General features: G+C 44.2%; 1 protein-coding gene across 6 annotated transcripts; it reads left to right on the plus strand.

The window, feature by feature from the left end:
- The first annotated feature begins 1,414 nt into the window (after window positions 1-1,414).
- Window positions 1,415-26,107, plus strand: SEMA4F (ssemaphorin 4F). Of its 6 annotated transcripts, none has more exons than XM_045580939.1 (14): window positions 1,415-1,686; window positions 4,248-4,399; window positions 5,213-5,272; window positions 5,499-5,597; window positions 8,989-9,082; window positions 18,323-18,442; window positions 18,544-18,695; window positions 19,296-19,474; window positions 19,685-19,832; window positions 19,960-20,182; window positions 20,314-20,423; window positions 20,530-20,690; window positions 23,451-23,509; window positions 25,497-26,107. In XM_045580939.1, the coding sequence occupies exons 1-14, from the start codon at window positions 1,542-1,544 to the stop codon at window positions 25,754-25,756; spliced, it is 1,962 nt and encodes a 653-aa protein (XP_045436895.1). In that variant the 5' UTR covers window positions 1,415-1,541; the 3' UTR covers window positions 25,757-26,107. The 6 variants fall into 6 exon arrangements, with proteins under 6 accessions (XP_045436895.1, XP_036291705.1, XP_036291706.1 ...); XM_036435812.2 differs by lacking the exon at window positions 25,497-26,107 and adding an exon at window positions 23,767-25,100; XM_036435813.2 differs by lacking the exons at window positions 5,499-5,597; window positions 25,497-26,107 and adding an exon at window positions 23,767-25,100.
- Window positions 26,108-26,540: the final 433 nt, after the last annotated feature.

Below are 26,540 nucleotides of genomic sequence, written 5' to 3' on the forward strand. Positions count from 1 at the left end.
CTGACCGGGAATCCAACCGTGATCTCCTGGTTCATAGGTCAAAGCTCAAACACTGAGCCATGCGGGAAGGGCAATCCTGAGCACTTTTGTCTCCCCAGACTGTCACCTCGTTTAAAAAACCCAAAACAATTAATGAATAGATTTTTTTTGTGGGCCCTAGAAATTTCACATTTCTTTCTGACGTAAGAAAAAAAAAATCAAAACATTTTCTTTGATTCTTTCATGTGTTTTTTCTTTTCTGACTTTACAAGAAGTTAGAACATTTTTGTGGGTCACATGGGTGGCCCAGTCCCCAGGCTTGGAGAGCCCTCCCGGGAGACAAGGCGTCTGCCCGCCCGTCCTCTGGTCAGAACGCCCCCCCCCCCCCCTCCCCGGGCTGAGGTGAGACCCTCTGGGCGTCCCTCTGGCCTCAGGCCCGAGCTGCGAACACCTCCTGGGGGAGGGCCCGAGCTGGCCGGAGCCCAACCTTGGAGGTGGCTTCTTTCGTTTCCCTCCTGTTTCCTCCCTCGGGTCTCCCTTAGCCCTCCTCCTGCCCGGAGGTGTGGCCCCGCGCGCCTGCGCGGAGGAAGGCGCCCCCCTCAGGCCGGGGGCTCGCCCCGGGAGTGGCCTCCGGGTCCACCTCAGGCTGCACCCCAGGACCTCGGTCTCCAAGGCCGCAGGGTGGGGTTGGGGGTGAGGTGTGTGTGGTGTGTGGTGTGTGTGTGTGTGTGTGTGTGTGTGTGTGTGTGTGTGTGTAAACCATTCTTTGGCCCTTGTCAGAGTTTTGGATTTCTGTGGAGAATAGTTACACCTGACACTTCCTGTCAGCTACCCCCGTAGAACGTTCCAGTTGGTACTTCCACTGTGCTCTTGGCTCTCACCTTTCTCTTCTACATCACTCACTCGCTCACTCACTCACTGAGTCAGTCACTCTTTTATTCAGTAAATATTTGTTGAGGGCCTACTATGTGCCAGGCCCAGTGGACACACAAACAACGGTCCCTGCCCTCATGGGAGGTAGAGTGTAGTCTTCCCTTCGGAAGCTCTCGGAAGTCTTTCCAGACCTCCACAGTTCCATGCGGCTCTGCCCCTCTCCCCATTCCCATTTTCATTTCCTTGCTGTTGATTCCTATAGTCCCCTTGACAAAATCCAGTTGGGGTAGGGGTGCCCTGGTGCCATCAGTGGGTTGGTTACTCTGGGTCTTCAACTCTACCTGGTTAGACGGGAACTTCCGTCTCTGCTCAGCCCTCACGCAGGCGAGGACTCCCGAAGCCCACCAGCAGGAAGAACTCCCACCTACACCTGGGTCTAGCCCCGCCCCCACCAGGGTGGGGCATCTCGGCTCAGCCTGCGCTCCACTCAACCCTGATTGGCTGGAGGAGAAAAGCAGCCCTGCCATTGGTCCCTTTCTGAAGGGGCGGGGCGGGGGGGGTGCGTCCGGTCTGCCCGCCGTAGGCCGAACCTGGCCGAGGAGAGACGAGTGGGACCGAGGCCCGCGGCGCGGCGGCCCCGAGCGGACACGGTAGGGTGCGCCCCACCCGGCGGCCAGGCGGAGCCAAAGATGCCGGCCTCGGCCGCGCGGCCCCGCCCGGGCCCCGGGCCGCCTCCCGGCGCGCATTTCCCGCTGATGCTGTTGGCGGTGCTGAGCGGCCCGGTGTCCGGCCGCGTTCCGCGCTCGGTGCCCAGGACCTCGCTTCCCATCTCCGGTAAGGCGCGGGCGTCCCAGCCCTCCGCCCGCTGCACCGCTCCCAGGCGCCGCCCGCGGGTGCCCACACCCTACACCCTCCTGCTCTCCTGTGCTCCTGACCCGGGCAGCCGCCTCCTGGGCTCCTCCGCGCCGGCCATCCCCGCCCGGGATCGGGCGGGACTCCCACGCGGTGCTGCTGCTCCATCGCATTCCGGGCCGGGGCCTCGCGCCTCGGCCCCCATGACACGCCCAGGCGGCTCCCGCGGCCCCTTGTCCGCGGAGCCGCGGAGAGTTTAGTCTGTCTCGGTGCACACACGGGCACTGAGGCCCAGGGAGGGTTTGGGAATTGCCGGAGGTCATCTATTTCGAAGTTGTCTCTATCCTTTATTATCCTCCTTCCAGACATGCACCTGTGTCGGTCACGCCAGTTTGGTACCCAATCCTGGCTTCCAAACCCAGAGATCTTTCATTCTGTCTCATCCGCCCATTCTTTTGATGGCCAGCCCAGCATTTCCATCTGCTCACTTCTCAAATTCATTTTATCCCCCACCCCCTTTTGTCCTGCCACAGCCCTAATATTCCCTAACCCTCTTCCCAGTCCTCTTACATCTCGGACACCAGCTCCCATTCTCCCCCATAATCCGATCTATCATAACCCTAATTTCCTAACGTTGCCTGCTCCCCCTACCCGTTCCCTCTATTGGATGCTGGGAAACCACTCAGTGAGTTGACTTCACATTCTGTTTAAATGATTTTTAAAGTCTTCAGAAAGAAAAGAGGAGGAGGGAGATATGGCCCTTTCAAAAAGCTGCGCAAGAAGCCAGGGGATGCCACTAGGTTAAAAGTGGCCATTGGAGTGATTCTTAAGGCTTTCTGCGGAGGTGGGCATGAGTGTGGCTGTGGATCTTGTCTCAGTGGGCACTGAGTGTTAGCGCTTTGGGCAGACAGAACCAGTGAAGCTGAGAGTACAACTTGTTGGTTGGCAAAAACTCTCAACTAGTAGTTGATATTAACTTAGTCTAAACTTCAGACCATTGACATAGAGGACGTTTTGAATCCAGAGGACAAATGATTGGAGTTTGGGCTTTTGGATTGTGCTGGAGCAATAGCCACTATGTAGAGGTGTGATTATCAGGCTGGGTTGATGTCCAGGGATCCAGAGAGGTCTAATAGCAAGGTGAAGCGGAGCTGGGGATACAAAAGGAGGTTGAGGGAACCAGGGCTTATTCTAAGCACGAGAGAGCCAGCACAGTCATGAATATGCTTGTAGGAAGATGGGTGGGGCCCCATACATCAGCACATCTAGGAATGAATGGCTGCTGGCCATTCCATCAGTCTTGAGGGTAGAATAGAATTGTATTGGTGCTGGAATAGGATCCCCAGAGCCAGACATTGAGCTAAGAAGGCATGCTAACTTATTTGTTATAATCTTTAAAATAAATAAGAGGATATTTTTTTCCCATTGCCTTTTTTTTTTCTTCTTCAGAGAAAGAGGAAGGTAGGGAGGGGGAGAGAGCAAGAGGGAGAGCGACATCGATGTGAGAGTGAGATAAACAGATAAGAATTTTGAATGCTGAATTGAGATTTAGATTTGGTCAAAACAGAGCTCATACTTAAGGAAGGAAGAAAAGAACGATTTATACTGTGTCAGATGCTCCCACATATTATTTCATTTAATTCTCTCAATGACGCTGGATGGTGGTATTTACAGACAGGAAAGTGATGCTCAAAGAGGGCAAGTAACTTACTCAGGATCATACAGCTGGTAAGTGAAAGAGCCAGATTTAACCTTGGGCTGATCCATTTCCAAAGCTTATACTCTTGCCTGCTACACTCTATACCTCTTTGCTTTTGGGGTAGAATGGAGGTGGGAGGAGATCAAGGGTTGTGGGAGAGAGAGAAGGTAGTCTCCTAATATGTCAATGAAAAGAGAGTAGCATTTCCCTTCTAAGTAAAAAGAAGTTATTATTAAATAGTTTTTTTTAAAAAAAGGGAAATTTAGAGATTTGAAACATTTATAATTATTTTCAAATTGTGTGTCATGTAGCTATGAATAGATTTTACAGACTTAATATTTGTTATTTTGTTATTAAAATAATGTTATTTTAATAAAGTGTCCTTTTTAAAAATATATATATATAATATTTTATTGATTTTTTTACAGAGAGGAAGGGAGAGGGATAGAGAGTTAGAAACATCGATGAGAGAGAAACATCAATCAGCTGCCTCCTGCACACCCCTACTGGGGATATGTCCGCAACCAAGGTACATGCCCTTGACCAGAATTGAACCAGGGACCTTTCAATCTGCATGCTGATGCTCTATCCACTGAGCCAAACTGGTTTCAGCTAAAGTGTTCTATTTTTATAGAAAAAGTATACTTGACTGCACTGTGTGCTAAATATTCTGGCCTCATCAGTTATTTATTTCTGGGAAAGTTACATGGCCTGTCAGGCTCTGTCTTTCTTCCCTGATGGCTGATAAATAAATGGAAGAAAGCAAAAATTGTCTTTTTTGGCCTTGTGGACCTAACCCTTAGGAAGCGATGGCTGATACCACTCTTTCCTCTCCTTCTGCCAGAAGCTGACACTTACCTTACCCGGTTCACCGTCCCTCAGACATACAATTACTCTGTTCTCCTTGTGGATCCTGCTGCCCATACACTTTATGTCGGCGCCCGGGACACCATCTTCGCTTTATCTCTGCCCTTCTCAGGGGAGAGGCCTCGAAGGGTGAGAGACCCCAGAGCATGTGATTAGATCCATGGCTTTATGGGAGGTCAGGGAGGGGTGTTGTGGTTGGAGGTGAAATGTTAGTGAAAATGAATAGGGGAGGCCATCTAGTACATTATGTCAGCTGAGGGTGTTTGTGGGGGTCACGGTGATGAGGGAGGTTGTGAAGGAGGTTCATGATGAGGGGAGGAGGCTACAGTGACCAGGTTTTAGGTGATAGTGGGCAGAGGAATCATTAGAATCACATTAATCTAGGACAATAGCTTTCAAACTTTAAAAAAAACAAACATTTTATTGATATTTTACAGAGAGGAAGAGAGAGAGACAGAGAGCTAGAAACATTGATGAGAGAGAATCATCGATCAGCTGCCTCTTGCACACCCCCTGCCGGGGATGGGCCCGCAACCAAGGTACATGCCCTTGACTGGAATCGAACCCGGGACCTTTCAGTCCGCAGACCGACGCTCTACCACTGAGCCAAACCGGTTTCAACGCTTTCAAACTTTTTTGATCACTCCTCAATAAGAAATATATGGTATATTTTGACTCCGTACACAAAGTGTGTACTGAAAGAAACTTTCTTGAACCAATTTCTACTCTCCTGTGTGAGCTACATCCTGAAATATTTTGTTAAAAGTAATGTTGGCTGTGATTTCATAATTGATTTTATTACTCAATTAAAAACAGTGCTCTAGGGGTGAGATGTGTCTCTGAAGTTCCCAAATTGATGGTGGTTGTGGAACTGTGTTATCTACCCTGACTTGGAGGAGTTGGGGGAGAGTCAAGGGAAAATGGTTGTTTCTCCTCTCTCAGATTGACTGGATGGTGCCTGAGGCCCACAGACAGAACTGTAGGAAGAAAGGCAAGAAGGAGGTAGGTGTAAATCTGGGCCCTGTCCTGAGTGTCAATTGAAATGGCCCAGCCCTGACTCTGTCAGTCCCCCGCAGTGCTACCATCCCAATGGGCCCAGGCAGGGACTCTAACACCATATCATCACCCATCATTTCTGGTCCCAGAGCTGCATCTAACTGCCTGACACTACCCTACCTTTCCTTGTACCTGCTGCTTCTGATTCTCTCTAACCATCTCTGACCTCCAGGACGAATGTCACAATTTTGTCCAGATTCTCGCCATTGCCAATGCCTCTCACCTCCTCACTTGTGGCACCTTCGCTTTTGATCCGAAGTGCGGGGTTATTGTGAGTGACAGGGGTGGGAGGATGGGAAGGGTTTTCTGTGAGTGACCGTGATGGGGGGCATGTTTAAGGCAACCCTTGTGCATGATAAGCATTGGGGGTGAGGGATGTCCTCACCGGGCGGAGCCTTTGGCACTGGAGGAGGTACGAAAGGGTGGGGAGGGAGGTTGATAGCAGAAGGTAAGTTATACAAAGTCTAAAGGGAGATGTAGTGGGACAGTGAAGGAAGTTAGGGATGCTAGCAGAACTGGGGAGAGGAGAATTCCAGGAGAGACTTCAGAACTTGTAACTCATGTTTCCCTTGTCCTATGTATGCTTTGTCCAGGCAGCCTGGGCCCATTTTTTTTCTCCTGAGTCCATTTCTTAATCAGCACTGTCCATGCCTGTTTCTTCCTCCCTGGCATGTAACTCTCACCACCTTCTCCCATAGCCACTGCCAATGTCACTGAATGTGAAGCTCTTCTCCTGAGCTTCGGAGGTCACTGCCCACTAATTAGCACCTGCTGGCACCATACTCTGGCTTGATCTTGCCTTCAAGGTGGCTGCTCTGTCAACTATGTTTTCTTCCAGGTCCTGTCCTTTGCTGCTGAAGCCCTGGCATTTCCACCCCCACCCCCTGGCAGGCTGGGGACATATTTACCCTTAATCACATCTAGGCTGGTCTTGGTAACAAAAGTCCCTGGGACTGTAATATCTCAGGAAGGGTCTCGATGGTTTTGAATCCTCATCCTTTCCCATCAGTTATCCAGTAGTCAGTCATTGGTCCTCTGTAGCACACCTTTGTGACAAGGCCCTAGCATGAGTTGAAAGCTTCACACATCCTTTGCATCCGGTGACTTCCTTTCCTACTCCATGAAGCAATAGGAGGGAGTGCAATGACTCCTTTTCCTGACCTTGATCTTTAACTTTAGTCTTGACTTCACCCTTCTGCAATCTTCAGTAATCCTTGCCACCTGCATCTAATCAGTGTGTATCTCCAAACCTCTCTCTGTTAAAGGCCATCCTCATATCCCGGGCTTAGAATGCTATAATTGCATATACTCGATATATAGCCGGTCCCTGTGAGCTGCCCTTGGGCTTAGGCCTAGTCCTTTTCATAATGCAAGTGATAGGCTCCCTGCTGCGTGTGGCTAGCTCCCTCATCTTGTCATCCTGGGAAGGTTTCCAAGGGCAGGTGGTATTGAAAATTTCTATATTTTCTCAGGTAATATTGAGTCTCTGGTTTTCCTATAGTCCTCACAAAGCTCACAAAGTAGCAGTAGAATTGTCATTGCCAAATTTGTCCTTTTTTAGTCTGTGCAAGCTCAGGGAGCCTATGGGTATGAATATCAACCATGGCTTATAGAAAATAGACTTACTCCCAGCTAATCTCCCAGGTCTTCTATTCTTCCTTGGCTCTCTGAGGTGGGACCCTAATGGTGGTTAGGTTTCCAGACAGAAAATGCTCTGGACATATCTGTCAGGATTGGCGTGACTTGGACCCCTGTCCACTCTCAAGGAGCACCAGCTTCCACAGCAAAATCAGGGGTCTGTGTTCTGCATCCCCACAACTTTAGCTCTTTTTCTGTACCTTCTATATAGCAGGCTCATGAAATGAAGGACTGTCATTTTGTCAAGGCTGTTTTTAGGAGAATATAGGGCACAGAAAGATCAGCTGTGTTAACCCTTCAAGCCACATACCAAGATTGCCCTCCAGACTTTCTGGATGCTTTCTCTGCCTTTATCTGCCTGTCTTATCCTATCTGCCCATGCTCATCTGCTTGAGCAAGTTCTTGCCGTATCCTGAGTTCTGAGACTCTCATGTTCCAGTCTGATGACTTTGAGACTATTCATAACTGTTTTCTGAGAGCTTTGGCTAGCTAGCAGCTCCTGACACAACAGCTTGCTCAGAGAAATGAAGGTTCTTACAAAAAGGAAGTTCAGGCATTGGACCTATCAGTTCCAAGAACATGGAGTGCTGCCCTTCAGTGATAGCTCATTAGCTTGTGGAGGTCAATGTTTTAATTTGTTTTGTTGAGGGAACTTCAGCATATAACAGAGAAAAATGTTAGACTTACATTACAACAAGACTTTACATTCAGTTGAGTATCTGCTTTATCCCAGACTTGGCACTGGGTATTTTACATTCATGATTGAATTTAATTCTCATCACCCCATTATAATATTTAGGTATTATTTCTTTTCATTTTACAGGCAGTGAAATATAAGTTCAGATAAGTTAGGTACCATGTCTAATATTATATACACTGAGTGGCCAGATTATTATGATCTCTGAATGCATAATAATGTGCTCACTCAGTGTATATGTGTGTGTGTGTAAATATATATATATATATATGGATATATATAGAGGCCCAATGCATGAATTCGTGCATGGGTGGGCCAGCCAGCCTGCTGGTCGAACTCCTGGTTGAGGGGATAATTTACATATTAGCCTTTTATTATATAGGATATACACTGAGTCGCCAGATTATTATGCATTCAGAGATCATAATAATCTGGCCACTCAGGGTATATCTGCATTGCAGCTCCAACTACCATCCAGGTTATTAAGCTCCAGCAACACCATCTGTCCACAGTAGTTTGTGAGCCAGAGATATCCTGGCACGTCCATGCCATAACTTTGATTCCAAATCAGCCACAGTTAACATTTTCTGTTAGTCCTAGGTTGAAATCATCTCTGACTTCTATTTTTGGTTATCTTGAAGCCTCTCTTAGTGTATGATGCCTAGCTAAGGTAACTTCTGGCTGGCTCTTACACCTTTCGCCCACACCCAGGTCATTCCTCCTGGAGTCTCTGGATGAGGAAGGCATTACATTAGCAAATCCTCAAATTCTGACTGAGCGTCAGGCCTTCATGACTTTGCAGATTCTCGTCCCCCTTCTCTGTATCCTTGGCTCTGGTGCTATCTTTTATCCTTGGGGTGGGAGTAGGGAAAGGATGGCCCTTCTCTTTAGACGCCTGGGCTTCAGATGGTCCTGTATCAGTCTCTACTTTTCTTTATCCTTCCTAAGGGCTTCAGACTTCAGCCTGCTCTGCTCTTGTCCTCCTTGTCCTGTAGCACATTCTCCAGCCAGTTGCAAACCCTACAGTACAGCATTTCAGAGGAAAGATCTGCCTTTCAGCCTCTCCGTGCCATCTAGGGCCATCATAGGTGCTCCTTCATGTGGTAGTTGGGTGTTAGGGGAATTGAAGGAAGAAGAATAAACTGATGAAAAGGGATGGCAGAGATGGGAAATGCAGGAATGGGCAGGGAATCAGGAGTAACACAATGGGGATATGGGGATGGTAGCAGAAGAGTGGGAATTGGGCTTTTCCTTCATCTGAACATCTTTGTGATTTTCATCATGAACCCTATGACCCCTAAACCAATTGCCCCCTTCTGGTCTGTAGGCCGTGTCCAGTTTCCAGCAGGTTGAAAGAATTGAGAGTGGCCGGGGGAAATGTCCTTTTGAGCCAGCTCAGCGGTCAGCAGCTGTAATGGCTGGTGAGTGGGAGAGATAAGAACCTGTGACTTCTTGCTATAATTGCTTCCTTCCCCACCCTTGCTGTTGAAATTTGTGTCCTTTTCCTAGGAATGTCTATTATTCCCATGTCTCTTTCTAGCCTTCCCTATTCTTCCCAGCGTGCCTGTGTCCCGCTTTTCTCCAGAGTACTATTTCCCTGGGTTCTCCCTAGAGAATGTGTTCTCTGCACCTCTAATGTGAGTGCTTCCTCTGCTGACCTCATTCCCACCCCCCTCATTTTTTGTTTTTTGTTTTTTTTTTGTTCATAAGAGGACTCTGCTACAATGCATATTGTAATACACTTGGAAAAAGTATAAAGAACATATGAAGTCTTCTAGAACAGCACGAAAGAACTTTGTGTGATGATAGGAATGCTCTGTATCTTTGCAGTCCAAAAGTAGCCACTAGCTACCTGTGGCTTTTGAGCTCTTGAGATATGATTAGTTCGACTAAAGGAAAGGGTTTTTGGTTGTATCTAATTTCAGTTTAAATGTAAGTAGTCACATGGGTATAGTGGCTACTATATTAGCAAAGGTCTAGAGTATCTACTCAGAAAACCACCGTTAATATTTTAGGATACGTCCTTTTAGCCTATTGTAATGTGTATGCAAGCACATATTTTACTGGCCAGTCCTTTGTAGCTCAGAGGAGTCAGTAATGACTATTCAATAAGTTCCTGCTGTTACTTCCTTTGAACAAGCCATATACAGTTGCTCAAGTGTTGAGTGGTTCTTTCACAGTTTATGTATAAATCTTTCCTGGAGAGTGACTGCTTAATTCTCGGTAGCCATAAAGTGAATTGTTTGTGTCCCACACAGCCTGTATTTTAGATTAGAGTACTCCACATGCACCCTCAAAATTAAGTGAGGATCTAGCCATTTTCTCATGATAGTGTAAAACAAGGAAAGTTAGTAGAAATTTTATGTGTGTGTGTATATTATAAAACTTTTAAATGTCATGCTACATAGGTATAATTTTAAATTTTGTTATGTAACTATATCATAGGCATATCTGTGTAATTTAATAATTCTTTATAAAGAGAATTTTTAATGACATCATGCTATTACTCAACCTGTAAGCATACAGTAATTTAATTAAGCAACTCTAAATAATTTCTATAAATTAATTTTATTTAGTTTAAGTTTTTGCTATTATCCATTAACACTGTAATGAACATTTTGGTGTATAAATATTATATTTTAGATTGTCTCCTTAAGATTTCTGGAAAGAGATTACTATATCAAAGGGTGTGAGCATTTTATGGCTCATTATCTGTTGCTAATTGGGTTTTTAGAAAGAATGTACCAATTTACACCCTAAAACAGCAGTGAGAGTGCTTTTTTTCTCACATAAATTTCACCAAAATATATTGTTGTCACTTTAAAAGATCTCCGAGTCCTGATTGATATGGCTCAGTTGGTTGGGTGTCATCCTGTGCACCAGGAGGTTATGGATGGGATTTCTGGTCAAGGGCACCTGCCTTGGTTGCAGGCTTGATACCCGGTGGGGTTGTGCTGGAGGCAATCAATGTGCTCTCACATGGATTTTTTTTCTCTCTTTCCCTGTCTCTCTCTCTCAAAAGCAATAAACTAGTCACAAAAAAAAAAAAAAAAAAAAAAAAAAAAAAAAAAAGAGAAAGGAAAAAAAGATTGTTGAGCCTAAAAATAGTACCTTGTTTTAATTTGTATTTCTTTGAATATTAGTGAAGTTGAAAATTTTTCATTTTTAGTACTATTTTTATTTCTTCTCTCATAAATCCTCTGCTTACTTTCTTGGGTCAATTACCAGATAGGAAATTAAGGTCCCAATCTACATATTTTCCATTCTAATTACATTTTTAAATCAAAATCCTTCTTCAGTGAGAGAGCAGATAAAAACTTTTTTCTTAAAAATTTCCCTCAAACACTTAACATTTTGATTTTTTAAAAACTTCTTTTGATGAATGACATGAGATGAGACCTAAATTAATTTTTCCCAACTAGCTAATCAGTTGACTCATTCATCATACTGTTTTTTCTTTCTTCACTGACTTTAGCTGTGAACTTTGTTATAAAATTGATTTTATCTATACTTTTGTATAATATTTTATGAAAAAAATTGGAATGAAAGATCTAACAATAAATTTTTTCTTATATAGGATTTCATAGGAAAAGTCATAAAAGCTATACAAATTAAATACATTTTAGTCAGATAATTAAGGACTTACTTTTTCTGAAAAGAAATAACAAATATTTTGAAAGTGAACAAAAGAAATAACATAAATATTTTGAAAATGAACAAAAGAAATTACATAAATATTTTGAAAGTGAACAAAATAAATACAATATTTGGGTTGTCATTTCTATCATTCATCTATAGATGATATTGATGAGACCTACCTTTTTTATATTCAAACATATTTGAATGAAATAGTTTAATCGATGGTTTATTTTTCTTGACTTTTTATCAAGCATGTGTGGCAAAATTCTGAGTCAGTCATTTTGAACATTAAGAAAGATAGTGATTGAATATCACTCTTTTTTAAAAAAATTATTTTATTGTTGAGAGTATTATAGATAAATCCCATTTGTGAATTTCTTAAAAAAAAAAGATTTTAAATTGATATTTAGAGAGAAAGAAAGGGAGAGGGAGAGAAAAATCAACGTGAGAGCAAAACATCAATCAGCTGCTGGAATTAAGCCTGTAACCCTGGGCATGTGTTCTGACTGGGAATCAGAGACCACTTGGGCTGGTGCTCAGTCAACTGAGCTACACCAGCCAGGGCTGTGAATGTGTCTTGATTCTACATAATTGCTTGTCAACAACATGAGTCTCAATTGCAACAATCTAAGATAATCATTTAACATTCTTTTTTTTCAAGCAGTAAACTTTAAGTACATTCAATCTTCTGCTTGTAATTTCTCAGTGTTCCAGTCAGCAAGTGGATTTGCATTAGCATGTGGTTCAAGGGCACAGATTTCATAAAGATCATTGCATGATAAAGAAAAATTTCAAAAAGGAGTAAGATTTTCAAAAAGTTTTTTTTCTAAATAATGTCTTTTTTCCCCCCTTCAGATAATGATGTTGGCTTTCATTTGATAATTGATGGAACTAATCAGAAATCACTTTCTATCAGTTTAGAATGACTAAGTTTAGACAGTTAACATATAACCTCAATGTCTCTTTCTGTCTCAGATCCATGTCATAGTCAATACCAATATAAAATTTTCTCTCAAGTTCTAAACTTTATCTAAGTAGGTGCCAGTATTTAGTTGGAGCTTTCAGCGTTGATCTATTATGCCCTGCTATCTTCTGTTTTGAAAACAGTGATATGGAAATAGTGCCAAAATTAGGTAGGAACTAGAACCAAATTTCCTAGTTACGAGATATAAAAATGTCCTTGAAGATAATAGAGGTATTTTGAAATAAAAAGTTTTAGTAATGAAAATATTATTAGACTATAATATTTATTAATATAAGAAAACAACATTTTAAATTATAAAAATTACAATGTGCATTGTAGAAAGTTGAGGAAATGTAGAAATGTTAAAGAATAAAGTGAAAGGTTTATTTGCAATTCAATCATTGTCAGGTAACTACTATTATTTTAGACTACTTTTTTTGTGTCTGTCTGTGTGTGTATTTATAATAAATTGGAATTATTATGCATATTTCACTTAGTATTGTATACTAAACATTTTCTTGTTATAGAAATTAATTATTCAAAATATGATTTCTAGAGACTACATAAGATTTATTTCATCATATAGATATTGCATAGCACAAATTAATTATTCCTATAAAATTATTCATTTAGGTTTAAAAACTATTGTTTTTATGAATAATACTGTAGAAGAAATCTTTTCTTTTAAGTATATTTTATTGATTTTTTTACAGAGAGGAAGGGAGAAGGATAGTTAGAAACATCGATGAGAGAGAAACATTGACCAGCTGCCTCCTGCACACTCCCCACTGGGGATGTACCCGAAACCAAGGTACATGCCCTTGACTGGAATTGAACCTGGGACCCTTCAGTCTGCAGGCTGATGCTCTATCCACTGAGCCAAACTCGTTAGGGTGAAGAAATCTTTTTATATAAATTTTTCACATAAATGTCATTAATTGCATGTGAGTAAATCCAAAAAGTAGACTTGCATGGCCAAAGGGTGTAAAGATTTTTATGGTGCTTGGTGGATTTATCTAAATTCCTTTCCATTTAGTCCAACCAACAGTGATAAGAGGGCTTGTCTCACTGCATCCTTGTCAGTCCCAAATAATATACATAATAAAGCAAATAACTGACTTCCTCCAAAGACTAATTTGATGTATTTTTTACTTGCATCTCTATTAGTGAGATTGAACAACTTTTCATTTGTTTATTGGTACTTGTATTTCTTTTGGGAAAAGCCTTCAAAATCATGTCCTCAAATATGACATTTATCTGTACTGCAGTTAGATAAAATTAACAAAATTATCTCAGTGTCTCTATTTGCACTGTTCAGACTTGGAAATATTTTAAAATATTTTGACAGTAACATTCACATTAGCCTAAAACATCAGCAGTTCCATCCCAATCTCCTTTGAAGAGTTTTTGTCTTTTGCTCATCAGTGTTGGGACCCATTAGATTTCCATGCAGAATCTTCTTCTGTTCTTATTCTATGTGGTTATGATTTCAACCAGCTCTGTGGATTCTGTTTTCACTGCCTTCTGATGTCTCCCAGACCTTATCTGGAGCTATAGACCACACATCCACCTGCCTTCCAGACATCTTTATTTGAAGGTTCCATAGGAATCTCAAAATCAGCATGTCCCAAAGCTCATCATCTTCACTAACCTTCACCAAACTTGCTCCTTCATCAGTGTCTCCTCCGCTGAGTGCTTACCCACCCAGATACCTAAGCTAGAGATAGCAGTCATCTCTGGTCTTCCTATCACATCCTATTTAAAAAGAGAGGGGTTTTTATCAAGAAGAACTGGGAACTTTTGCTCTTTCTCTTTAGGAACCTGTCCTGGGTTTGTATCATTTCCTTTTGGTCTCATTGCATCTTTTGTTACTGTATCTGCCAAGGAATACTGCAAATGTTCCAGATGCACTGGGTGCTGCCAACCCACATCTTAAATCTAGGTGTATCCGCCCCAAAACTAGCATTCACACACTGAAACAAGATAGCTATTCTGTCAGGTCAACAGAGGAAAAGGTAACTGCCACATCTCCAACTATCTAATTATGGCCTGATAATAGACTGTGTTTTTTTATTTTATTTTTTATTTAATATATATTTTATTGATTTTTTACAGAGAGGAAGGGAGAGAGATAGAGAGCTAGAAATGTCGATGAGAGAGAAACATCGACCAGCTGCTTCTTGCACACCCCCTGCCGGGAATGGGCCCGCAACCAAGGTACATGCCCTTGACCGGAATTGAACCCGGGACCTTTCAGTCCGCAGACCAACGCTGTACCACGGAGCCAAATCAGTTTAGGCTAGACTGTGTTTTTAAAGATTATCTAGCTACCCCAATCCTTAGATAAGGAAATGTAGACTGTTAGAGTAGCAGCTATTTATCCTGCAAAGCTCTGATCATGAGAAGAAAAGGAAGTGGAGGAAGTTGTTGTAACACATCTGGGAAGCCTGTGCTCACAGGCTTACATCTGGGCAGGTAGAGATGTGGATTGACTTCCAAAAATAATTGTGATTCTTCATCTTTTGCAACGTTCAGTCTTTTCTTTTGTATTACCAAAATGAAAATATCTCCATTTTTTGGGTTATAAAATTAAATGATGCTAACTATAAAAAGGATTCAATGAACACAAGAAGTCTAAGGAGAAAATGAAAATCACTGGTAATTTCATTAGTCAGAAATAAACTTCATTAACACTGTAGAGTTATAACTCCTTCAACAATCTTTCCTACATCTGCAGGCATGTATACATATCTTTAAACGTTGGGTTGAATTGTACCAAGTGTTTTGTTCTAATCAGTTTGTTTCCTGAACTCAACACTGTGGGCATCTTTCTCTTTTGCTCATCATCTTTTAACAATAGCAAATGCATATTTTAATGCCTATTGACTTGAACCATTCAGTAATAAACCACCAAAAACTGCACATTCAGGAATATTTTATTATATGGACAGTACAACAAAATACTTGGAAGTGAGACTGTCCCAGAGAATCTAGGACATGGGATGATCCTGTGTCCTCTGTAGATTCTTGCCCTCATTAACTACTGGCTGCTGTTTTTGCTCTGTATTTGTAAGACCATTGCAAGTTCCTTCGTACACCTAAAACCCTACTATTTCCTCCCAAAGCGTCTGATCCCTTTTGTTGTCCCTTAGTGTCAGTGACTCTCTGCTATTCCATCCTGAGTGTGTTCCTCAGCAATCTAGGCTCCAGAGTTGCTGAGTACCCTTTATGATCTGTTAGAAAGTGTTGGGACCCTTTACCTCTATCTATCATTGGGTCCTTGCATGGTTAACAGAGATCCTTTACTATTTGCAGAATACTTATGATTGTTTACACACACACATACACCCCAAACCATGCTGCCAACATATTTATAACTGTCTCCACAACATCTCCCTCCATTCTCAGGTTATCCATGACACAACTTCTACCAGTCTTTTGGTTTTAAGAGTGTTTTATTTACAACACTCTTAGGGAAATTTTCATTCCAACTTTGGCTTTTTTTTTTTATCAACTTTTATTTCTCCTTGGAAATACAGAGGACTGGCTTATTTGCCGCTACATTTGGTGCCAGGACTTGTGCCTCAAACCTCGCTTCTTCTTCCTGAAACTATTGCAAGGAAATGGATGCCATTTTATAATCCCTCCACCTCAGGCAACAATTCAAGCACATGGCCCCTTGAGAGTTCATAAGGAGCTATCAGCAACATGTATGGAATGCCAGCCATGGGCCATGCCCCACCTGGGCTCTGTGTTTATCTCATTTAAACCTCAGCGCTGCTCAGAGGAACCTGAGGTTTTGGAAGGTTAATTTGCCCAAGATCTTATTACCAGTAAGTATTCATGGTTCAAACCCAAAACTCCGTGGCCCAACATGTTTGGATTCTTATCACAAACACAAATCACAGATAGTATAGTTTCCTCCCCTCCACTGTTTCTAACCCTCCACTGTTGCCCTCTGAGGGTCTCTTACTCTGTTTTGCTCTACATAATGTTTTTAAAATAGTGGTTATCTTTCTGGTGCCTGAGGCCTGCAGCTTTGCTTCAGTAGGACTGTTTTCCCTGTAGTGACCCTCCCTACTCTGCACTGCTCTGGGTGGCTGAGCCCCATGGCTCCTGCTGGGGTTTCTGCACCGGCTTCTGGCAGACCAGCCTCTCTTGCTTCTCCATCATCTCTGACTTATCTTCTGAGTTGCCTTTGTAGCTTCTCCCCTTAGAGGGTACTGTCCTATGGCTCTCTTCTCGCTTTTCCTGTCTGACATTTATGTCATGACTTAAGCATGACTCCCAGTTAGCCTGACCTGGCCCTGCTGCCTGACTCCTTCATTTGATTGCCTTCCAATGTCTCTGACCAGATGTCCTGAAGGTTCTTCAATCTTAGCATGTCCAACAACTAAGCTCACTTCTCCAGCCATCTCCTTTATGGGCTTTCTCCTGGCTTGGTTCATAATATCACCATCTACTATCATCCATCTTCTAAACAGGAAACCTTAGAGATACATTGCATTCCATTCTTTCACACCTCACACTCAAATGATTTTCAAACCTTGGGCTCTACCTCAGAAGTATCTCCCAAGTCCAGCCCTTTATTCCCTCTGCCCCTGCCTTAATTCAGCACTCCACTCTTGCTTGCACTGTGTGAATGGCCTCTTTACTAGCATTATCTTCTTAAAAACCAAAACTGATTATGTCACCTGTCTTCAAAATCTTTGCAGTTTTGCTTTTATCTGTAGGATCAAGTCCATGTTCCTGGTTTTGATAGAGCAGTCATCATAATTGGGTGCCTATCTCTGCACCTCCAACTGAACCTCTGCTTGCTTTCCTGTCAGCTCCTGTATCCTACTGACACTTCAGCCTGGAGAGTAGCCCATATCCCTAAACATGGCATCCTTCTTCCCACATGTTTATTGTCTTCCCTGAAGCCCTTCTACCTGGCAAATGCTCATTCTTCAGACCTGGCTCAAATGTCACCTCTGAGATGCTGCTACCCATCAGATGTGGCTGGGCCATCCTCTGCGCTCCTGCACACATATCTGTGCATCTCCACCTCTTGGTATCCATCTGATTAAATGGACTCAGATGAGGGTTCTTGGGGGCATCAATGTGCTTAACACCTGCACAGTGCCTCGTAATGCCCTCTGTTCTTTCCAGAACCGCTGTCCTCTGTGATACACAAACCTCTGAGGGGGAGGGGATTGTGACCTTTTACTCCCCCAAATCATTTTCTCTGGCTCATGTCTGAGCCCTTGGCAGTGGTACTCAGAGTGTCTATAATGCTCTCACATTCAGCCCAGAGCCGCACCATTCCCTTCTCTCCCAGGAATCTGCATCTTGATCAATTCCCAAAATGATGCTAGTATTCCCTGAAGTTGTGACTTGTTCCAGAGCAGTGCACACCCACTAATGTTGAGAAAGAATGCTGGTTCCTTCAGACATTTACCACAGGGGAGAACTTAAGGAAGACTGGGACTTGCTGCAAAGCAAACCTCCTTCCTGGAGAGTCGCAGTATAATTAGCATATTACAGGGTAGAGAAACCCCTAAAACAAAGACAACACAAGCAAACCAACCAAATAGCCTGATTTTCACAAGGGTAGCTTTCTTCTTTATATATATAATTTTTTTTATTGGTTTCAGAGAGGAAGGGAGAGAGAGCTAGAAGCATCAATGATGAGAGAGAAGCACTGATTGACTGCCTCCTGCACATCCCCTAATGGGGATTAAGCCCACAACCCAGGCAAGTGCCCTCATCAGGAATTGAAATGTGACCTCCTGGTTCATGGATAGATGCTCACCCATTGAACCACGCTGTTTGGGATACAAGGGCAGCTTTCATTCTCCCTTCATATACATTAACACTCCTGCACCTCTAAACACTGCTTCCCTACTCTGCCCTGGAGCACCATATGTCTAGGATGATTTTAAATGAGGGAATCCCTTCATTAAAGGGCACTCAGCCGCTGAGAGTTCCTGCCCCTGCTTTATCCCTGCTCTGCCTGTGGCCCCTTCTGCATCCTTCAGCAGGTCTCACAGCTCCTCTCCTCCCTGTCTCCCTGCAGGGGGAGTTCTCTATGCTGCCACTGTGAAAAACTACCTGGGGACAGAGCCGATTATCTCCCGGGCTGTGGGCCGTGCAGAGGATTGGATTCGGACAGAGACCTTGCCATCCTGGCTTAACGGTGGGGAGAGGAAGAGGGGTGCTTTGGGGACAGAGAGGGTGGGTGGAGGCTGGGTGGCCCCACACTGAGTCTGTGGGATCTGAGGCCACAGGTCTCCCCAGCTCCAGCCTTTGTCGCAGCCATGGCCTTGAGGCCAGCTGAGTGGGGGGATGAAGACGGAGACAAGGAAATCTACTTCTTCTTTACGGAGACTTCTCGAGCATTTGACTCATACGAGCGCCTTAGAGTTCCTCGGGTGGCCCGTGTGTGCGCGGTGAGACTCTGATCCCAGCTGTCCGTCTGTCTGTCTGTTGTCTCCTGCTCTGCCTGGTCTCTGTCTTTCTTTCTCTGGGTCTCTGTCTTTGCATTTCTCCTCTGTCTCCATTTTCCCTGTCTTATTTTCTGCAAAGAGTGTGGGAAAAGGGCTCTAGCCCCTTTAACTCCATAACTACCCTTGTGACACAGAGTCCCTGGGAGGTGTAGGGGTTAAAGGGAATTGTTGACAGACCTGGGCTCCCGACCCTGTTCTACTACTTCCTGCCTCTGTGACTTGGGGCAGGTTCTTTAGCATCCTCATAGATGAGGATATTGATGATGCCTAGCTATAAGGGTTGTTTTGAGGACTAACTGAGTAAGGTATGTGAAGCACGTAGTATAGTGGTTCATAAGTGCAACAATGAACTTAGTCACCGTCATTGTGACCCTGTCTACCCATGTATCATTCCCTACTGCTAACTCTGTCTGTATCTCTACGTTGCATTTTTATGCATCTGTCTCTCCATCTGTCCTTGTCTGGGGGAAACTTGTATTGGTCTCCACATTCTCCCTACCATTAGTCTTCTAAAGAGAAATTCCCATGCTCTTGTCACCCCAGGGGGACCTTGGGGGCCGGAAGACCCTCCAGCAGAGGTGGACGACCTTTCTGAAGGCTGACCTGCTGTGTCCAGGGCCTGAAGATGGCCGGGCCTCTAGTGTCCTGCAGGACATGGCTATTCTTCGACCTGAGACTGGAGTGGGGGCCCCCATCTTTTATGGCATCTTTTCCTCCCAGTGGTGAGGGGGTCCTGGCGTGGAGGAGAGTTACAGGGTGGGAGATACATGGGGTTGGCACCTTTCAGTGCTGTCTCTTCCAGAGGGGGTGGCCTCTCCCAGGAGCTGGCTGCATGGCTCCTATGCATTTCTTATGGGTCATCTCCTTTGACAGGGGGTGAGTGGTCCCCTAGAGCTCTTCAGGTATCTGGCTCCAACCTGTGTCTCTTCCAGGGAGGGCGCTGCCATCTCGGCTGTCTGTGCCTTCCGACCACAAGACATTCGGACAGTGCTGAGCGGTCCCTTCAGAGAGCTGAAACATGACTGCAACAGGGGACTGCCTGTCATGGACAGTGATGTACCCCAGCCCAGACCTGGAGAGGTAAGGGGTCTGGGGCAGCTCTCACCCCATGCCAGAATTGCCTCATGAGAGCAAGAGCCCAACTAAGCATCACAGATACTTCCTGGGCCCTGGGAAACTTTTGCCACCTATCCTGTGTTTTCTCTAGTGCATCGCTAACAACATGAAACTCCAGCAGTTTGGCTCATCACTCTCCCTGCCTGACCGTGTGCTCACCTTCATCCGGGATCACCCCCTCATGGACAGGCCAGTGCTTCCGGCTGATGGCCACTCCCTGCTGGTCACTACAGATACAGTCTATCTCAGAGTTGTGGCCCACAGGGTGGCCAGCCTCTCAGGGAAAGAGTATGATGTGCTCTACCTGGGGACAGGTATGTTTAGCAACCAAGTACATCGCCCATCTTGTGCTCTTGTCAAAGAGAGGGTCGTATACTTACAGGTTTGAGAGTCCCAGGCACAGGTACAGTGTGTCATTATGTCATGCCTTCTGCCTGCTTCCTAGAGGATGGACACCTCCACAGAGCTGTGCGGATTGGAGCCAAACTCAGCGTCCTTGAGGATCTGGCCTTATTCCCAGAGCCACAGCCAGTTGAGAATATGAAATTGTATCAAGTGAGTCATAGATTTCAGGGAGTCTGGTGGGGAGACATCTGAGCTAGCTTGTGACCCCGAAGTTTGGGAGATGCAGCATAGTCCTCTTTTTACTCACTTTCTCTAGAGCTGGCTCCTGGTCGGGTCCCGTACTGAGGTAACACAAGTGAACACAACCAACTGTGGACGTCTCCAGAGCTGCTCAGAGTGCATCCTGGCCCAAGACCCTGTCTGTGCCTGGAGCTTCCGGCTGGATGCATGTGTGGCCCATGCTGGGGAGCATGGAGGGTGAGTGTGGCTGCCCTGGCCTCTTGCCTGCTGTCACAGGGCTCTGACTTCTCCATATATCTGCCTGTTTCTGATCTGTTCATGCTGCCCTGTGTGTTCCTTTTAGTGTCACTATGTTTGTCAGTCCCTACTATCTCATCTGTTTGTCATCATGCGACCTTATCAATGTTCCTGCCACTTTGCTAGACCTGCCCTGGACCATGTGACTGATTTTCATGTTGCCTTACACTTCTCAGTTTCCATTTTATAAGAGCTCTTAGAAGTATTTTCACAGTTGACCACTCCCTCCTTTCTGCCTTGAAGTACTCTTTCCTGTTGCCTTCTATGACTCTGCATTCTCCTGGTTTTCCTCCCTATCTCACCAGCCTGTCTCCCTTTACTCATTCCTTTCCATCCATTTTCTGAATTTTGATATTTCTCACGGTTCAGTCCTTCTTTATACACTTCTTTGCACTCTCTAGGTGTTATTATTCCCATTATTTTCAACACCAACCAAGTGTTGTTGACAGCTACAGATGTATCTATGTTGAGTTACAGAACTTATCCAACTGCCTACTTGGATCCTTTAAAGGTGCTCAAATTTAGCAGGTCTTAGCATGAACTGTTGTTTTCTCATTCTTTCACATGGTTCTCTGGTCTTCCTTATCTCAAAAAAGGACCTCTGTGAATCCAGTTGCTCAAAGCCAGAAATTGCCCATACTGTATTGCAGTTGGTACTGACTCTAGCTCCATCTATTACATCCTCAGTCCTCAGCAACTTCTCTCCTTCTCTACTGCTATCACCCTTGTCCTAGCCATCATCATTTCTTAATTGGATTACTCTAATAACCTCTAAATTGGTCTTGTTTTGTCCATTTGGGGATCCATTTTCCACTCAGCAGTTAACTTAAAATCAAGTGCCACATTGAAGCATATACCTGACATTATATTCATCTATAATATTTCATTATATATTGTATCAGATAAAAACTCTCTTAAAAATATTTTATTATAGGAAACTTCAAACATTCAAAAACTAGATAGTATAATGAATTTCTGTGTATCTATCATTCAGCTTCAACAACCATCAATTGACCAGTCTTGCTTGATCACTATCTTATTCACTCGCAATTATTTTAAAGCAAATCTTAGACATCATATCACTTCATCATAAATCTTTCTGTGTGTATCTCTAACACAGAAAGGCTTTAAAAAAATGTAACCATATTATCATTATCACACTGCAAACTCACTTTCTTAATGTCATCAACTATCTAATCAATGTCTGATTTTCACAATTGCATATACTTAAAGATAGTTTGCTTAAGTCAGGATCAAAATAATGTCCATCAGTTGTAATTGGTTGATATGTTTCTTAATTCTTTTAATCTTTAATTAAGATTCCTTTCAAATGAGTATTTTTAGTTAATTGTTTGGAAGGTATTTTTTTAGACTGACTTCATGACTTACTATTTTAAAGCCCAGTTAATTTACTGTATATTTGTGCATACTACTAAATCCCAATCTTACAAATATTTTAGAAGTAAAAGTACTTGTTTTTGGGAATTGATTTTGGTTAAGAACTTTGATCTGGTATTTTAGTTTCTATTGGGAGAACTTTGACACATCTCAGATGAAAACAAGTGCTTGGTTCTTCTCTTTATTGCTTTAATATCCATTAAAATAAGAATTTCGTTGGAGTTGGATATCCTGTGTACTTGAACCCTGGGGTCTTCTCCACATACGGATGTATGTGTGGGTAGGATGTGGGGTGTGCATATATGCCAGTATATTTCTTAGTAATATGACCAAACTGGTACTTCTATGCACTCTACTCTTCATACCTCAACTCATATAAGGGAGAAAACACAGACCATGAAGTTCTGTGGCTAAAGCCATACCTATGGCCTTCCCATGTTCCCCACTGTCAGCTAGACTAAACAAATTTGGTTTTACCTGAAGACTTTAATATATTCATACCAGTCTCGGAGCTTGTTTCAGGGGCTCCAATTCATGTTGAAGGAATTCACACTCAATCTACTTTTGGTTGAAGCTTTTGTGTTCCACCTGATCTTCACTGACAGGCCACTAGAGGTCTCTGTGGCCTCTCTCTCTCCCTCTGGTAGTGGTGCCAGGAAGTTCAGAGTGAGCAGCCTGTCTTGCTGTCTGACATTCAGACACAGTCCATTGAAATCCTGACAATACCAAGATTGTATTATTTGAAACAGATCTGTTAGAGTCCAGATAGGTACTAATAGTTGTTGAAGAAAGAGTTCCTGCATAGAGATGAGCAGCTTTATGAAATAAAGTCATCTCACTGATCCTCACAGAGTTTTAATTAACTTTTATAGAGAAGTCTTCCCTTTCTTTTAACAGGAAAAAACAAAAACAAAAAACAACCCAAAACCAAAAAACAACAAACAAACCCCAGACCACCCTGTATTTTTAATATTATTTTCCAGAGAAATCTTATGGTGTGGACAGTCAGCTATATTTCTTGGAAAATCCAATGTTTTTTTTTTTTTTTTTAAAGCACACCACCAAACATCTTTCCAACAGACCTAGTGCAGATTTAATTTTGTATGGTCTGCTAGAACATATGTAGAATTTGACATGTCAATTGTCATGAGGAGTATTGAGGGAAATTTTAATGATGAGAATGTTGACTGATAATTCTAGGAGTGATTAATGAGATGATGGAAGATATAAATATTCTGTGGTACTGGGGAGTATAGAGGGCGATATTGACACTGGATTTATCAAACATTCTCTTCTTTGTAGGCTTGTTCAAGACATAGAGTCAGCGGATGTCTCCTCTTTGTGTCCTAAAGAGCCTGGAGGTCTGTCTGGTTTAGGGAAATGTGGGTGGAGTTGGGTGAAAAGAGGCTAGAAAGTTGTCCATTTTGGACCCTTTAAACTTGGATCCTGGAAGATATGGTAGCCAGTGACCTGGGCCTTACCCTTTTTGGGAATCTCCTTTTAGCTTTGCCCCATGGTTCCTTCTCAAATCTGATATCCTCCTATGCTTCTCTTCATTCCACTCCATCCCCCAGCCTATAGCCTCACTACCTTTTATGCCTTTGCTGTTTCTTTGCAGAACACCCAGTAGTGTTTGAAGTTCCTGTGGCTACCGCTGCGCATGTGGTCTTGCCATGTTCCCCAAGCTCAGCCTGGGCATCCTGTGTGTGGCACCAGCCCAGTGGAGTGACTGCTTTTACCCCCCGGAGGGATGGGCTAGAGGTGGTGGTAACCCCAGGGGCCATGGGTGCTTATGCTTGTGAATGTCAGGAGGGTGGGGCAGCCCGGGTGGTAGCAGCTTATAGCTTGGTATGGGGCAGCCATCAGGGCCCCTCAAGCCGGGCCCGCACTGTGGGGGCTGGACTGGCTGGCTTCTTTCTGGGGGTTCTTGCAGCATCTCTGACTCTCCTCCTGATTGGTCGACGTCAGCAGCGACGGCGGCAGAGGGAACTTCTGGCTAGAGACAAGGTGGGCTTGGACCTGGGGGCGCCGCCATCTGGGACCACAAGCTACAGCCAGGATCCTCCCTCTCCCTCTCCTGAAGATGAGCGGCTGCCCCTGGCTCTAGGCAAGAGGGGCAGTGGCTTTGGTGGCTTCCCTCCACCTTTTCTGCTTGATCCTTGCTCGAGCCCAGCCCATATCCGGTTAACTGGGGCTCCTCTGGCCACGTGTGACGAAACATCCATCTAGGGCGGGCAAGTGACCACTAGGGCATGAGTGGCCACTGGAATGGAGTGACCGTTGAGATGTTGGGGTCACTGGGCCTGGAAGACCATCATGGCCTCTGAGTTCTCTTTGGCCTTTGAGTGATCACTTGACTTCAATGTGAGCCCTCTCTGGGCCTTGATGGACTCGAGGCCAGGCCTTTGTCTGAATCCTGATTCCTGATTCCCATGAGAGATCAGAACTCTCTGCAGTGAATCAGGACTTTTCCCACCCCTGCTCTCTGAACCCTGGTGACTCCTTCAGTCCTGGCCCATTATTTTGGGCCCATAAATTTGGAGAGGGCATAGGACATAGCTATGACTTTCCTTCTGGTTTTATCCTGGCCAGAAGGAGGAGCTATGGAGGCACTTGGAAGCTAATGTGCACTGAGTCCTTGGAGTGGTTTTGCTGATTCTTCCAGTTAGTCTAATTCTCTGTGAGAGTGCATGATCTCCCTCTACCCCACTTTTCCTTCTTCCATGAAAGAGCATGTGTATATATGAGTGTTCATAGGACACCTGCTAAATGTGCATGAATGACTGGGCCATTGCTCAGGTGTGTTCATCGGGGGTAAAGAGGGGGAAGGTTGGAATGGGGGAGTTAACTGCAGCACTTTAGACCCTATAGCCAGTGAAGGAATGGCTTTCTAATAGAAAATAAACAACTGCCCCCACTCCCCCAATCACTTTTCACAACCCTTCTCTTGAGTTGAGAAAAACTCCCAAAAAGGCCTTCTGGGTGGGAAGGGTAGCAGTACATGTGACCCCATATTTCTGTTTGTTTTTGCCTCCTGGCTGCCACCACTGCCATGCTCTCTTCCTCTGGCTGGAGTGCAGGCTGGACCCCTTTTCCTTGGCTCCCATTAAAAATAAATTTCACAACATTCTAAATATTAGGGAACAACAAAAGGGGAACAGTCATAGGAAATGCAAGCAGTGTAAAGATAAGTTTGTATCAGTGACTTTACTCAGGTTGATACCCTTGCCCTAAAGCAGCTAGTTCTCTAGAGGGGGTCCATGGACTCCCTGAAATCGTATGCAAAATGTTGTCTGTATATGTGTGTCTGTGTTTTTTTCTGGGGGGATGTTTTATGGCTTTCATCAGATTCTCAAGGCCTTAACAAAGTTAAAGGACCACTGCCCCCACGTCATGACACCGTTGGCCAAGCTGAGATGGTGCCACTCAGCAGCAGCTCTTCTGCCCCAGCCCACCTGCTCTGTGGCCAGCCCCTGGACCTGCAGCTCCTGGATGCCATTTCATTTCTCCAGACCCTGGAAGCTGAGCTCTGTGCATATTTGAAGACACTGTCAACTTTCACTAAACTTAAAGACTTCTTCCTGCTTCACAGCTCGCAGATGCTTTAGGCTTCTCCTACTCGGTTCTGGTCTTGGCCTGTAAATGTGCCTCATTCATCCCTGGTGAGGGATTTTCCCTCCACCCGCCTTGAGCTCCAATGAATGATCCAGCCCTTCCCAGTTGAAGTTTTCAGCTCTACTTTCCTTGGCGGCAGCCTGTGAACCACCCAAAAGAGTCCCCTTGGGTTTGGACTTATCAGTGGCTATGCCCTAACAAGTGTATGATCTTCAGCAAGTAATGTAACCTGGGAACATTGGTTTACTCATCTGTAAAGTGGGGATAATAATAATACCTACCTCAAGGTTGCTACAAGGATTAAATGAGAACATGTAAACAATAAAGCACTATCTATACCAGTAGAGGTGGTTGTGTAAACATTGGACTATTGCACCATAATTATACCCCTTAACCATGACACATGTATCACTTTAAGCTCCATTTGGTGGAAGGAGGGTCATTTCCTCACACAGATGTCATCTCTGGCCAGATCTTAGCAGCCAGTGTCTAAGGCCTGTAGGTGCCAGGGCCTGTGGTTTATTGTAATCCTCAGATGTTTGACCTTAGTGACCTTAGTCCTTTGTGGGAATGGAGGAAGGTGTATGTTCTTCAGTTTGTCCTCACTTTACTCTCAAAGTTAAGTGTTCATTCCACTTGAGGGAGGAAAGGAGATGGGAGATAGATGTAAGAGGGGTCTGGTGTCTCTGAGGAGGGGAGGAGAAGAATTTTCCAGGGTGGGAGGAATTCAAACATGTGCAGCCCGCTGGCCACGAGTTTGACATGCTTGGATTAGAT

Source organism: Pipistrellus kuhlii, unplaced genomic scaffold, assembly GCF_014108245.1.
Source record: "Pipistrellus kuhlii isolate mPipKuh1 unplaced genomic scaffold, mPipKuh1.p scaffold_m20_p_13, whole genome shotgun sequence".
NCBI classification, from domain to species: Eukaryota; Metazoa; Chordata; class Mammalia; order Chiroptera; family Vespertilionidae; genus Pipistrellus; species Pipistrellus kuhlii.